The sequence below is a fragment of the Alnus glutinosa genome, chromosome 13, assembly GCF_958979055.1.
Source record: "Alnus glutinosa chromosome 13, dhAlnGlut1.1, whole genome shotgun sequence".
NCBI lineage: Eukaryota > Viridiplantae > Streptophyta > Magnoliopsida > Fagales > Betulaceae > Alnus > Alnus glutinosa.
In genome coordinates, this window is record NC_084898.1 from 5,187,027 (window position 1) to 5,203,201 (window position 16,175).

A 16,175-nucleotide genomic window follows, 5' to 3' on the forward strand; every position below is an offset into this window, starting at 1 on the left:
ACCAAATATTCCTACACCATCATTATTCTAATTTAGTAATACAAAAACCCAATATTCAAACCACATTATTACAATTGAGAGAGATTTCATGCCTTTTTAGCCTTTAGGTCCTTTCAATTTTCATATTTTTAATAAGACAAAATCAGTAAGAATATATATATATATATATTGTAACTTTAGGAAATGATGCTAGAAATCCTCTCACAGTTAAATGTACAAAATGCCTCCTCAATATAATAGTATACAAATTGTAACATCAAAAAGAAACACCAAAAGAAACCACCATCCTGCTTGTTGGTTTGTTCTTCAGTTTTGGGGCATAAACGAGTGGGAATGTCTCAAGTAAAGCGTCTTTTGAACAAATAATGTCGCTTGGCTGGATCCTTGGGCTTGCTCTTCATCTGCCCACCATGTTTGTTTCGCCCAGTACTGCAAATGACATAAAGCCAAGATGATTACGGATTTACGAGATGAAGTGAAGTAGGCGTGATCGGGATTCTCTCCATTTCAAAAAATTTCACGGTACATATTAGATTCCACTATATGTTGCTACGTCATTTGAAGTTTTAAATAACGTGACAGCTTGTACACTATCAAATGCAACAAAACAAAATGAATTCTCTCCATTTCAACTTTGAAGTGGAGAGTAGTATCCTAGTAGGCATTGGACTCAAAAATGCAATTGGCCTTAAAAGCACTGGAAATGACACAAAACCATGATAGTTACAGATTTACAAGATAAAGTGAAGTAGGCGGGATAAGACCCCTCAATTTCAAGTGAAATGGAGATGGTCTATTTTATGGTCCATATTACATTTTATAGATCTAATGGTGTAATGTTGCCACGTATTTACAATTTTAAGTAACTTGACACCATGTACACCGTTAAATCCAACAATCTCTTGGATCATAATCTGGTGCAATAGCCCTGCCCTATTGCAGGGCATGGCCCTGTCTGCTTGGGCTGCCCGAGCACCTAGGGCCATCCATGCTCACACATGGAGCTGCCCTATTGCACTGAATCTTTTTTTTTTTTTTGGACTCATAAATGCAATTAGAAGAGTAATAAAAAGAAGTGCAGCAAGTAATCTTATTCATATCTTCTTAATGAGTTGAGGGGGAAGAAAAAAGAAAAGGACATCGTACCTGTATTCCATATAAACCATCCCATTTGCACCTGACATAGCACTCATGGATCCCATTGAACGGCGGGCTTTATGAAGTGCTATGTCATCTGCGTCTTCTTCTAATTGCTCTAAACCAACTGCATCATCACCGGCACTCAAGACCTGATGTGCGAAAAAGGTAAGAAATTTCTTTATTCAACAAATGAATTTAAAGTTGAAAGAGAAGTGTAGATAAAGACCTTTCCGAGAAGTGCTAATTGTTCTTCTAGACTGTGGTAACTCAAATCAGCTCCTGTATCAGGTGGAGGCAAGCTTGTTATTACCTGTCACAAGTAGAAGTTGAATGCCAATTACTTAACAATGAGATCCCAACGAGATACAATCTTGATGGCTTGTGTGCATAACAATTCTTGGGCAATTAAGCAGAATCTTCAGTGACATCAGCTTATTTAGCTTCACCAATGCACATGATTTAGATCTAGAATGATTCTTAGAGAAACCATACGTGTATTAGAGTACGTTTGCACTGCGATTTCTCAGGTCAAAAGTGCGATTTCAAACAAAATTACGAAAAGTATATCATTTGAGAGTGCATTTTTAAAAAATTGTAGTTTGAAAACATAGAAAAATTTACGTTTTTAAATCGCAAGCAAGGGGGTCCATTTTTAAAAATCGTGTTTTGAAATCGTTATCTTTTAAATCGCACATTTTGAAACTGGAAATCCAAACGGACCCTTAGCATCCTGATCATAGCTGCCTCTGGCAAAAAAGAATGGGACACAATCTTTATTGTTTAAAAGAAGGTAGAGAACAGCAAGAAAAGGGGTGGGCTAAAACTAACAATATCTTCTGATACTCCTACACTCAGGAGCACTATAAGTCTATATCCCCACAGGTGGTGGACACCAATCTATCTGCAAAGTGCAGTTAATTGAATGAATAATAATATATAATCATATACCTTAAAGCTATAACCTTGATCAATCAAAAACTGTTGCCTTTTATTCGAGTAATACATCTCCTGCAATCAAACCGATAAATTGGATATTAAAGCGCTGAATGAAAGAAATATGAACATACACCATGTTAAAAGATTCCAATGAAGAATAATTCTATAATCATCTGGTTTAATAACTAAACAAATTAAAAAGAGAATAAACGCATACCTGTGTATCTGTTGACACAAGGGAATAGAAAAATGCATTGTACTCCTCTTTACCTCCTGGCATCCTATCCTGAATTTTACCCTGTTGATCCAATTGGAATGTATGAAATCTTAAATCTGGTGGTTGGCATAATCCATTGAAATGAAAATCTCAAACCAATGTCCAATGGTTCTTATATTCAAGATTGAATCATTCACACTACGTCAATCAATTAGAATTGATAAATTATTTCCTATTAAAAATTAGTAAAGACAAGCTAGGATTATATACATAACAAGAGAATATGAAGACTAACCTTAGCCCTAAGAATACGACCCAGACGTTGGGCTTCTTGACGCCTTGAACCAGCATGTGAAGATATCTGAATGATCACATTTGCCTCAGGAATATCTATTGAATTATCACCCACCTGAAAATAGCATAAACAATTTAAACCACCCTCCTATAGTCTAAATATTCCAACTTTCAAAAGCTATAGCTTAGAAATTACAACGAATAACTAGTCAATGATGCAGGCAAGGTTAGTTCCCCACAAAGACAGAAGAGAGCTTCTTAATTTAGAATGCACCATCAACTACAATGCTGAGGTCGCATCCACCAGGCGGAGGAGAGGCAAGCCTCACGTTTTCTAGCGTTGAGTGCCTTGGGGGGTTTTGAGTTTTGAGCTTTGCTATTTTGTGGGTTTTGGGCTTGAGGGTTTGAGTGCCTGGGTTTCCTGCTCGTTTGGAGCCTCTCATGTATACTGCATGTGTACTTAGGGGCGCCTTACGCTTTTCAATAATTTTTTTTTTTAAGTAATAATTTTTTTTATATAAAAAAAAAAAAAAAGACAATGGATTTTGACTACAAAGAAGACAATTCAGAAAATTTAACCAAAATAGAGTCTATCGCATATAGAAACCACAGTGTCTTAACCTCGGCATGAGCAGTGAGCTTGCCCAGGCACATCATGCAACCAATAAAGCTTTATAGTTATGCATTCAAGCATGTTATAATGAAGTACTTCAATCATCAAGTAGTATAAATTGTATGAATCCATGAAATAAGGTGTAAGCCTTTTCAAGCATCAAAATTACCAAAAAAGAAGATGACAACATCAATCCAGTACCTTGGACAGGAAAATAGTGTTTACTTCCTTGCTAGTCTTGAAAGCCTGAAGAATTTTTGTCCTCTCAACATGGCTATATATTACACATATAGATAGCCTGTATTAGATATGAACCAGCACAAGTAGAAGCGTACTCCTAAAGACAAAATATCTCCATGAACAACCTGGTAGCACCATAAATCATAGGCTTGCGTAGCTTCATTGCATACTCTGTGAGTGCAAAAAGATTGTCAGCAAAGACAATTATCTTATCGCCACGCTGCTGTTCGTGAAACCTTATGAGAAACTCGCATGCCCTGAACTTATTTGGGTTCATCACATAAAGTGCCTGAAATGTAAGAAACCATTAAACATGTTAGAGGAAAAATAACCAAGTCAACAAAGCAATATATACAACCACCTGGGAACCCGCTGTTTCTTTACCAAGCAATTCACTTATAAACTTTCATAGAGAAATATCAAAACTTCTCACAATCACAAAACATACGCTACCATGAAAGTCTAAATAGAACAGCAGAAGTCAATCAAAAAAGAAATTGTGTAACCGCAGCCACACAAAAAAAAAAAAAATCGTTGGATGAAAGAAGAATTGGCATGATGACTCAATCGCACGACAAAAATACACTCATTCATGATTAGAGAGTTATTCATTGCAAAGCAAAAAGAACTTGCCTGAATATTATAATAAAAATGAAGTATTCTAAAAGAGGCAAACCTGCTTTTTCTTGGAGTTTTCTTTCTTCAAATATTCAGCAAAAAACTCCTTTGTCATTGGACACCATACTTCAGCACACTGTACATTTGCAATAAATCCACCTTTCACTAGATCCAACCAGTTTGCTTCATACAATTTGGGACCAATAAGGAAGTTCAGATCTGTAATCCTTTCATCCTCTCTCACAAGCGTGGCTGCAGTCAAATTAGTTGATGAATTTTCAGTTCCCAGCAGAAAAACATAAAGGCTGGATGTTGCAGACAACCTAAAACAAATACTATCAGGCATACCAGTGAGCCCAAGTTTGCAGTGAGATTTAGTAATGCTGATGACCTTTCGAAACATGTGAGCAGGAACCACATGCACCTGAACAAAACAGATGTAATACATCACTCTACTATGCATATAAAATTTACATATTCTTGCAGGTATGAACTCTACTATGCATGTATCATTTACATATCAAGTCACAATCAAGGAAATGATAAAGATTACCTCATCCATGAGAAGCAATCCCCATTCTCTATTTCTTATTTCTTCAATAATCTTCTCAGATTCTTCAGACCGTTTACCACCAAAAGCAACCATGTTATATGTTGTCACAACCACCCCAGCATTCCCCCGGAATCTTTCTTTGCTGTCAGATGTGAAACGACAAATTTGATCTTCTCGAATGTTTGACCACAGGCTGAACTGGAAAGCCCACTGATCCACAGAAACAGCATTTGTTGCTAAGCAAAGGCAGCTTTTTTTTATTCGGGAGGCTGCAGAAACGCCAACTAGGGACTTTCCAGCACCACAAGGTAGGACAATAATCCCAGATCGTGCTCTACCTACAGTTGATAATTTTGTACCGTCAACTAAAATTACATCTTGCGGGTCATTCACGTTGAAGCAAACTGTACAGATATCATCATCTACATCCAAAAAATCCTATGCTTTGGAAAAAGCTCTATCAGTTTGGCAAGAGGCTTTGATTCATCACACAAAAGAATCTACTTCAATCAATATGCCCTTATGCATTGCCATGCATAACGTATAGACCACACTGGGAAAGGATGGACAATTAGCTAGAGCAGTAAGTGCTATAGCCAAACTGATTGCAAAAGAGGCAAATCAGGCACATCAAGATTATCTTCTCGCTCAGAAAGAGTCGAAAGACCTTTCTTTTTATTCTTGCTGTAAAAATCCAACCATGAAAAAACGCTTGTAAACATGTTCAGGTGAATACCGGTTGAAATATGAAGAGAAAAACTTCATATATTTCCAAGAATAGAAGATTGAAAATTAGCATGTGGAACTAGCCCTGTATATTTATTCAAATATCTGCACAAAATGCATAACTAATCATGCTTTCTTTTTATACGCTCAGGTAATCTATTATGCTCCAACAATGAAGCTGAAAATTGTAGTCCCAAAATGCAACTATTCTATACAGGTTCCACCCAAGAGATAAATACACTAACAAATAATCTAGAGGGTGTCCCCAGTTAAAATCAGTTAGGATAATATAGATACCAACAATCGCAAGCTAAGCTTACCATTTCCAAACATTTTACTAAGGCTCTTTTCTTGATATGGCCGTGGTTGCGCATGAGGCTTCAGTTCTATGTCAAGGTCAGGGTTGACCTGCAGTTTCAAAGATCAAAAGTTAATGTTGAAGATGCAGTATGTGACTCCTAGACATGATGAAACTTGTGAAGGCGTTGGGTGTGCCTTAACATTCTGTCGTAATTATAGCAGGGGCAAAACGCAAGAATTCTAACTCACAGTATCATTTCTGAAGTCATACTCTTCCAACATGGGGTAATTCAAAGCATTTGGCAAGCAACGTTGCTTTACATTCTCAACCTGTCAATTAGAGAACACAAATGGTTCATAATGAAATCTTTTATCTAAAGCCAAGAAGGATTCCAAGTAATGAAATGATATTTTTGATCCACAAAAAATGCACTCAATTGAATCTGGGAATCTGTAAAAGCGATGTTGCCCATTTTAGTGGGCACATCAGACCTTCAGGTTTATTGCTAGTGGAAGAAATGTATGTGAATACAAAAATACTTATAGATGCAACACAGAGAAACAAGCAGATCTGATAGATCATAATCAATAATGTACAAGCCAAGCCTCCCCATAAAATCCTTTCAAACAAACCATGAAAGAAAGAAAATAATGAAGCCGTACACACTTTATGGACTGACAAAATACATAAATTCCAATAAAGTGACAGACTGGCAACAGGATGACCTAAATCCTGCTGATATACTTCTGTACCAATAAGTGCCTCCTGCCTAATTAAAGAAGCAAGGATCACACATGGATGAAAACCAAGGCAAAGTAACCCAATGAGCGGGGAATGATGAGCACGTATATCTGACACGTATGCAATTTCAAAAAACTTAAAAGGATACATTACCTGAGAAGGATCAACTTCAAATGCATGAGTTTCTTTTTCTTCTGCTGCAGCTGCCACTTCTGCTCCATTAAGCAAATCCTCGTGACCAGTTCCAATTTCACCCAATGATTTACTAATTGTAAATCCATCAGTTCCATTTGAACCCTAAACAGAATCCAAATACAGATCCAATATTCAACTGAGAGAAAATGTTGAAACAAGGTATAAGGCTAATTCTCCAGAAACAAACAGATATACAGGCACACACAGCCATTAGATGAAAAAGTGTAAAGCGGCTATATTTGACAACATCACAACAATTCTCTTTCTTTTTTTCTTCTTCCTTTATTTATTTATTTTTTTTTTGCTTAAAAACAATGGTGAAGTATTCTCAGGAAGTCAGTAGTCAGTTTCAAGCACTTAGCTTCTTCAAAAGAGCTACACTCTCTTGTTGTTTGATGATCAGGTGGCTTTGCTTAGAGAAAAAATCCCTCTTTCTGGTGCAACTTTTATATAATATAGAAAGTGAGAGTAAAGTCAAGCCTTTTAATGTCAAAATTGAAGAGAAAGAGGGGGGGTGCTGACGTGGCTGAAGAAATTAAGCTCTGAAGCAGTTAGGAATCCCTCTGTGGTTGTTCTGGTTGGTGTGGGTAGATCTTAGCGCGTGGAGGCACATTCCGGTCATCGGGGGATGGATCCAGCTGGTTTCTAGTTGGATCTATTTTCCTGGGTTGGATTTTTAGAGCATGGCGCAACAATCTGGTAGAGGTCGTGGAAAGGGGGGGGGGGGGGGGGGGGGGAATGTTAAAACAGGGGATGACACGATTACTGCAATCTCTTCGGGCAGTTCAGTGACAAAATCTGGAGCTGAGGTTATTGCGGATGTGGAAGGTGTTGATGTGGTTTATGAGGAGGTTGAAGAGATGGCTGATGCAGGGATTGAAGTTGCCATGGTTGATGAGGAGTTTGAAGATATGGTTGATAAGGGGATTGTAGAGAAACTCCGTGGTAGTATGGGGCAGAAATGCACGAATAGAATGGAGAAAGGGGAAAATTCTGTGGGAAATAGCTTTTTGAAGTTTGAGTCCCCTCCGTTGCTTTTCAATGGAGATACACAGCTGAATGTTGAAGCTCCTAAGCAAGATTGGAGTGGATTGTTCAAATCTGGCCAATTGATGGGATCTTTGCAGTATTTTGTGCCGGAAGTCATTGATGGGAAGATTGTTGTCTCTCCACCCATTGAAGCAATTGAGGAAGGTATTTTCAAGTGGCGTCCTAGTCTAGTTGGGCAATTTCTTGATAAGCCTCTTCTTTATTATCTTGTTAAGAAGGCAGTGGATACAATTTGGAAGCAAATGGGAAGGTGGAGGTCTTTCTCTTGGAGAATGGCATGCTTATCTTCCGGTTTGCTGATGAAGCTACTCGAGATGAGGTTTTAACAGCACGACTATAGCATATCTCTAACAAGCCTCTGATTCTTCGTCAGTGGGAGCCTGGGATGCAACTTTTAAAGTTGTCTCGTTCTTCAGTTCCGGTATGGATTAAGCTCAGGTTCTTCCTATGGAATTTTGGACTTCTACTTGTTTGAGTTATGTAGCTAGTTGGGTTGGGAAACCTCTCTATGCTGATTCTATTACGGAGGATCAAGAGAGGCTTGGTTTTGCTAGGGTGTTGGTGGAAGTTCATACTGAGTCCCTTTTCCTAGGGAACTTGTTCTCAAAGGTGCAGGTGGTCGATTGGTAAATATTGGGGTGGAGTATCCGTGGATTCCACTTCAATATAAAAAATTGCAAGACTTTTGGTCATGCCATTTATTCTTGCCCTAAGGTATTGAAGAAGGTCTGGATCCCTAAAACTCGTGAATTGCCAAAACTAGTGAAGAAGGTTTGGGTGTTGTGGGTGTTGCATGCAGGTTTTAGGGTTGGTCCTTATGGGTTTGGTTGGATTTTTCTTTTTATGGGTTAGCTTTGGCTGTTCTTGTGTATACTCCCGGTGTACTTAGGGGCGCCTTACGCTTATATTTTTTTTTTGATAAGTAAATGAAATTTTATATAAAGAAAAAAAAGCGTAAGGCGCCCCTCTAAGTACACTGGAAGTATACACAAGGAAACGCCTAAGAAGGCAAAGTGAAACGAACAAGAAACTCAGAAAAGCTAATAGACACGGGTGACAAAAAAGCCTCAGTCCAAAGATACAGTAAATGTAAAAACGATGCAACAATATTCTCCATGGAATTCTCCAAGTCTTCAAAACACCTAAGATTTCTCTCCTTCCAAACACACCTAGGCACCATCTTCCAAACTGCAGCACTCCTTGACCTACCCGCCTTCCACCAACAAGAAAATAAATCGACAACTCTCCTAGGCATAACCCAAGACATACCAAACCGAGAAAAGACATGATTCCACAAAGTAGAAGCCATATCACAATGAAGAAGAAGGTGGTCCACAGTTTCCCCATCTCTTTTGCACAAGTAGCATCTATCCACAATGATGATCTTTCGCTTCCTGAGATTATCCGCTGTAAGAATCTTACCAAGGACTGCCGACCACGCAAAGAACGCCGCCCTCGAAGGAGCCCGAGTCCTCCACACACTCTTCCAAGGGAAACAACTACCCTCACTGCCGGCCAAGGAGCTGAAATAGGATTTAACCTTGAACACCCCTTTCTTGGAAGGGACCCACCTAAGCCTGTCAGCACGATCTCTACTCACCATGGCTAAATGTAACATATGAAAGAAGGATGCAAAAACACCCACTTCTCAGTCATGCACCTCTCTAACAAAGCTCACATTCCACTGGATAGAGCCACCCAAAACCTCCATATTATTCGCAACGGAAGCATCCTTCATCCGAGCAATACCAAAAAGTACAGGAAAAGCTTCATTCAACACCCTATCCCCACACCACAGATCATGCCAAAATTTTGTCCTAACCCTATCCCCCACCTCCAATCTAGAGAAACCAGAGAAACTCCCCCACCTTTTCCTGATATTCTTCCACAGCCCCACCCCATGAGCACCTATAGGCTCGCAGGAGCACCACCTACCCCACAAACTACCATACTTGGCATCCACCACAACTCTCCACCAAGCTTCTCTCTCTATTCCATACCGCCACAACCATTTACCTAACAAAGCTTGGTTAAACAATAACAAATTCCGAATACCCAACCCCCCATCTGAAATTGGGGAACAGACTTTCGACCACCTCACCAAGTGAAATTTAGATTCTTCACCCAAAGCACCCCAAAGAAAATCCCGTTGTAGCTTCTCTAAGCGAGCGGCAACACTCCTCGGGAGATGGAATAGAGACAAAAAGTAAGTAGGCACATTGGCTAGGGTACTCTTAATAAGGGTTACTCTACCACCCTTAGAGAGATACATCATTTTCCAACTAACCAAACGATGTTCAATCTTCTCAACAACCCCGCCCCAAATATGAGTGGACTTATAGGAGGCCCCCAAAGGAAGACCAAGATACTTAACCAGCAAATTGGCAAACCCACACCCTAAAATGTCGGCTAGCCTTTCCGCTTGATCAACATGCCCCACTGGAATTAAATTCGACTTAGCCAAATTAACCTTCAACCCCGAAGCTGCTTCAAACAGGAGGAAGAGACTCTGCAAATTACGTAACTGAGAATCAAGAGCACTACAAAAAATCAGAGTATCATCTGCAAACAGAAAATGCAAAAAATCTGCGTCACCTATTTTAAAACCTTCCAACAAACCCCCACTAACTGCAGCTGAGATCATACGGCTCAAGGCTTCCATCACAAAAACAAACAAAAGGGATGACAAAGGATCTCCTTGCCTCAGACCTCGAGAGCTACTGAAAAAACCAAAAGGGGAGCCATTGATTAACACCGAAAACTGCACAGTTGATATGCAACGAGCTATCCGCCTACACCATTTTTTTCCCAAAGCCACAACACCTCAACATATACAAAAGAAACTCCCAGTTAACATGATCGTATGCTTTCTCCAAGTCCATTTTGCAAATGATGCCTGGAACCCCCGATCTAAGCCTACTATCAATGCATTCATTAGCAATAAGAATCGGATCAAGAATCTGCCTTCCTTTGATAAAAGCGCTCTGAGATTTGGAAATGACCTTCTCCAAGACTGACTTCAATCTGTTTGCTAGAACTTTAGCAATAATCTTGTAGATGCCTCACACCAAACTAATAGGCCGAAAATCTTTGATGGAGTTAGCCCCTGGAACCTTCGGAATAAGAGAAATAAACGAAGCATTCATGCTTTTCTCAAACAGACCTCTGGCATGAAACTCATCAAAAACCTTCATAATGTCCACTCTCACGACATCCCAGCACGCTTGGAAGAAGGCCATAGAAAAGCCATCAAGACCCGGTGCCTTATCACCATTCATAGCTGACACTACCTTCTTGCCTCCTCCTCTTCGAACGCTCTCTCCAACCAGCTAGCATCAGAATCAGAAATAGAATCAAAGGAAATACTATCCACCCTAGGCCTCCACCTACTCGGCTCATGAAATAGCTTTTGATAGAACTCAACCACGTGATCGCCAATTTCTGTCTTATTAGAAGAAAGAGTATCTCCAATCAATAAAGAGTCAATAGAGTTGAACCTTCTGTTTGAATTTGCTATGGAGTGGAAAAATTTAGTATACTTGTCCCCTTCTTTTAACCACAAGACTCTAGATTTCTGCCACCAACTCACCTCCTCCAAAAGAGAACACCTCTCTATCTCTCTGACGATCTCTGTCTTCTTCTGAAGCTCCTCCTCAACTAAAGCCCTACTTCCTTCAATAGCATCAAAAGCCTGAAGTTCTTCAAACAACTTCCTCTTGTTCCTCTCTACCTTACCAAAAACCTCTTCATTCCAAATCTTCAAATCCTTTTTCAATGCCTTTAGTTTACAAGCAAAGGCAAAACTAGGAGTACCTTGAAACAAGTAAGAATCCCACCAATGTTTCACCTTCCCCACAAATCCTTCTGCTTTAAGCCACATGTTCTCAAATTTGAAAGACCTGTTCCCCCTAGAGAAGTCACCACAATCAAGAAGAATCGGAAAGTGATCTGAATAAAGGCGAGGAAGCCTCTTTTGAGACGACACAGGAAACCGAGCTTCCCAATCAGGGGAGACTAGAAAACAATCAATCCTAGACCACACAGGGGGATCAAAAGTACGTGACCAGGTAAAAGCACCCCCAGCAAGAGGGAAATCCAGGATACCCATCTCAGAGATAAAATCAGATAACTCTCTCATAGCAGACCTACTACCCTCACCAGACCTTTCACTAGGGAAACGAGCAACACCATGGTGGGAGACAGAGTGTTCATATTCAGCCAGGAAAAGAAAATTATAAAGCGGGGGATGTGGTTTCAAAACCAGATGCAGGGAAGCAACAAGAGTCGATGCTAGCTGTGGAGAATAGCCCTCCACTTGTTCATCAGGTAAAACATAATGATATAGATAATAAAGCATGGTCTAACTCTTTTGATGTGTTGCGTAATAAAAAAGTTGTTGAGATGGAAAAAGGGGAAATACAAAGTAGTAGAGTAGAAAATAATGCTATTCAAAAAATTATTGAAGAGGCATTGTTTGAGGAGCACTCAAGGCTGAAATTGAAGAAGAGTAAAAGTAAGGAGCCAGTAGAGGAGGAAGATGGTAGGGGTTTTTCACCTACTACATGAAGATTATTACCTGGAAAATTAGAGGTCTAAAGGACCTCTCAAAACAAAGGGAGATTAGGAGTTTGGTGACAAGATTTCATATTCAGTTATTATGTATTGTTGAAACTAGGGTGAAGAGGGAGAAATCAATGAAGATTAAGGTGATATATTGCCAGGTTGGGGGTTTGTTTCGAATTATGAATATCATCAAAATGACTGAATTTGGATTTGTTGGGATCCAAAGGTTTTGAAGGTGGATATTATTAGTAAGAGTATGCAAGAGATAAGTTGCAAGAATGAAGCAGTTAATGAGAATATGGTCTGGTTTCATTCTTTTGTTTATGGGGATAATAAAGGAGTAGAGAGAAGGAATTTATGGCATTCTTTGCAGTTAGTTAAAGTTACTGTTATTTCTTCCCCTTGGTTGATTGGAGGTGATTTTACTGTAGTTATGAATCCTAAGGAGAAATGGGGTTAAGGAAAATTTAAATTCGTATGAATCTGAGTTTAAAGATTGCTTAAATAATCTTGAGGTTTCTGATTTAAATTTTCCTGGGAGTTTCTTTACTTGGTGCAAGTCCTTAGTGAGTTTGAATCTCTCTTTGGGTTAAAGGCAAATCCTGAGAAGAGTACTTTATTATGCGCTGGGGTACCTCTATCGGTTAAGGCTCATATTGTCAACCTCTTAAAGATGTGTGAAGGTAAACTTCCTATTCGGTATCTGGGTGTTCCCTTAATTTCCTCCCGGCTATGTGCAGCAGATTGTGACGCTCTTTTGGAAAAAATTACTGCTAGGATTAATTCTTGGTTATCTAGGAATTTATCTTATGCTGGTAGGCTACAATTTGTTTCTTCTATGTTGTACAGTGTTCAAGTGCACTGGAGTAGTATTTTCATATTACCTAAGAAGATCATTAGAGCTATTGAACAAAAGTTCAATCGTTTTCTTTGGAATGGTAAGGATGAAGGGATTGCTAGAGCTAAAGTTTCTTGGAATATGTTGTGTTTGCCTAAAGAAGATGGAGGTGGTTTGGGTATTAAGAAGCTTGATGAATGGAACCATGCTGCCATGATGAGACATATTTGGAGTTTGTTTGTGAGGTTAGGGTCTCTTTGGGTTGCATTGGTGCATGCAGTATTGTTGAAGGGGAGGAGCTTTAGGCAGGTTCGTATCCCTCAAATTTGTTCTTGGAGTTTGAGGAAGTTGTTAAAGCTTAGAGATGATGCTAGATATTTTATTTATTTTTCTGTTGGTACTGGAAAGAATATACATCTTTGGTTAGATGCTTGGCACCCGGATGGGGTGCTTTATGAGAAGTATGGGCATCGTGTCATTTATGATTCTCATAGTAAGCCAGAGGCCCATTTTGATTCAGCCATTAAAGATGGTCAATGAAATTGGAGGCTTGCTCGTTTTGATCAGATTGTAAATATTCAGAGTAAGCTAAGTTTGGTTTCTTTTGGTGATAAAGATATTCTGCATTGGTTTGCTTCAAAAACTGGTATGTATTCTTGCTCACACATACTTCGTATGCTATTCGTGTTAGGCGACAAATTGTGGATTGGTGGTCTTTGGTTTGGTTTCCTTCTTCCATTCCTCAGCAAGCTTTTGTCACTTGGTTGGCAATGACGGATGCGTTATCGACTAGTAAGAAGCTTTTGGGTTGGGGCTTTCAAGGGGATGTGAAATGTATTTTTTGCATATTTGGGATTGAAGATAGAGACCATTTATTTTTCGCTTGTGGGTTTAGTGGCAAAATTTGGAAAAATGTCATGGGGCTATGTGGTGTGTTGAATCCACCCACTTGTTGGGATGATGTAGTTTCTTTGGGTTTGCATGGAAGGGGAAAACTATGAAAGCCTGTATTTGCAAGTTAGTGTTAGTGTTTGGTTCTTGCTCTAAGGCATGGTTATAATCCTTGGACTGAAGAAAAGATTTTACAACTGTTTAAGTGGAAAATGAAAATACGGTTTACTACTAAAGGTAAATTTAGGAAGACACACGGAAATGTTATACTTTGTAATGCTTGGGGAATGGATGGGACTTCAGTTTAGTTTTGTAGAGGGGTTTTTTGTTGGTTATATTTTTGTTTATACAGGGGTTATTAAGCTTTAGTGTTTTACTATAGCTTTTCATTGTAAAGTGTTAAGTTGTTTTGTTAATGAAAGTTTTCTCATTCATCAAAAAAAAAGCCAAGCCTTTTAGCGGAAAGGAGTCTAAGATCAATCCTCTTTCTGGAATGCGATGCAATGCATCAAAGCAGAAAATGAATCCTAATAAGATCTCCTAACTCAATCAACCCTCACAATTATTGGAAATGGGCAAACATGGACAAAAAAAAAAGACACGGTTATGACGCTAGAACATGCTAACAATTAAAACAAATATGTTCTAATAACTGTTCATGTTGGAGCAAACAAGCCAATTCTCAGAACAATATCCCTATAAGTCATTTCTCAAGGTCTAAAACCACTAGCTAAATCATCCACAAATTAAAATGCTATCAGAACAAGTAAATGCCATGAAAAACAAAACACACACCTGCCATTTACAAATTTAATCCTAATTAGAAACCAACCTCAGGATTAATCCTTGCTCGGGCTATAACTTCATCCTTAAGCAACTTCTTCAATACCTGCTCAGAGTTTAGTAATCATTAGCATCACAACCCAAAGATCTCCATATATTGCCAATAACCAAAAAGGTGAAAGCATAATCACATGCCTCCGGAAATGGGGATTCCACAAAGTACTTATTCTTCTTAAGCACAAGCTTCACTTTGCCGTAATTGGCCGTGGAAGAATGTATGAAATCGACCATATCTTTAGGAAGCTTAGTTTTTGATAGTTTATTCAAAACAGCTATGATTGTTTCGGTTTCAAGACCAACAGACACCGCAGCATACAGTGAGTGCGGGGTCAGGTTGTACTCGTGCATAGATTCTGGCCTATAAATTGAAAATTCACATACATAAATGTCACAATAATTTGATAAATTGAGACCCATCTAAGATAATTTATTATGCATTGGATATAGAATTTGATACCGGCAAACGGGCTCGGCTATAGCGATAAGAAAATCGTAAGCTTGTTTATACAAAGGCGAGAAGGTTTCAAGGAAAATGCGGCCATCGGCGCAAGCCCACAAAGGTCTGTTAGCATGATCAGGTTTCAGCTCCAATTTGCTAAAATCCCTCTTCTTTCCATCTATCTCACCTCGAATCAATCAAATCCACACAATAACATAAATTGAAACCAAACAAACAATTTCCAACAAAATCACTATACTTTGTAAAAACAACAACGACTTCAACAAAAATACCATCATGGCGATCATCGTCGACTTCTTCGCCAAAATATGCGTCTTCGTCTTCGACAATTTTCCTGTGATCTTCCTGCAAACGAAGCTTTGATTGTGTGAGTACCATCTCCTATAAAACTCATGTGGGTGTGTGTAAAAACTGAAATTTGCGAAACAGATTAATGGGTTTTTCAGAACCTTGGCCGAGGACTTGTGCCTCTTGCTGTGTCGGCCTTTTTCACCTGAAAATACGAATTTCAATAAGAAACAGATACAAAATTTTCTTTGTTCAATAATTTCTCGTCTTCGATGTTTGTTTGAGCTTGAAATTTATGATCCAAAGGAAAATTTTGATACCGTGTCCCATGATGTTCGAAGGAGATCCAAGATGGGTCTCTGTGATAACTGACTCGCTTGGTTGTCGAGCAATGGAGGAGGTTTGTATTTGTAGAGTATCACCTCCAAATAGGACGGCAGTGAAACAGTGCTCCTGTGAAGGCCAAGTGCCCAAGTGCGAACTAGATTTTATTTTTAAGGAAAAAAAATCAACTAATTAAATAATTAATAGCACTCTCCAATTAAACTTTTTGATTAATCTTTGCCAAATAAATAAAAAATAAATTTGAGATAACTTCACAAAAAGGTATCGGATTATCCGTTGTTTTGAGATAAATGTATTGAACTACCAAACGTCTCAAACTGAGG

General features: G+C 38.9%; 1 protein-coding gene across 2 annotated transcripts; it reads right to left on the bottom strand.

The window, feature by feature from the left end:
• Positions 1-207: 207 nt before the first annotated feature.
• LOC133854414 (general transcription and DNA repair factor IIH helicase subunit XPB1) lies at positions 208-15,968 on the bottom strand. 2 transcript variants are annotated; one of them, XM_062290611.1, is made up of 20 exons: positions 15,828-15,968; positions 15,669-15,712; positions 15,492-15,564; positions 15,217-15,376; positions 14,895-15,117; positions 14,749-14,805; positions 6,533-6,676; positions 5,887-5,967; positions 5,658-5,745; positions 4,612-4,949; positions 4,407-4,482; positions 4,117-4,310; positions 3,566-3,729; positions 3,402-3,474; positions 2,589-2,702; positions 2,294-2,374; positions 2,089-2,148; positions 1,367-1,450; positions 1,147-1,289; positions 208-429 (listed from the first exon to the last, which is right to left on the bottom strand). In XM_062290611.1, the coding sequence occupies exons 1-20, from the start codon at positions 15,835-15,837 to the stop codon at positions 339-341; spliced, it is 2,298 nt and encodes a 765-aa protein (XP_062146595.1). In that variant the 5' UTR covers positions 15,838-15,968; the 3' UTR covers positions 208-338. The 2 variants fall into 2 exon arrangements, with proteins under 2 accessions (XP_062146595.1, XP_062146594.1); XM_062290610.1 differs by having other exon boundaries at positions 15,217-15,385.
• Positions 15,969-16,175: the final 207 nt, after the last annotated feature.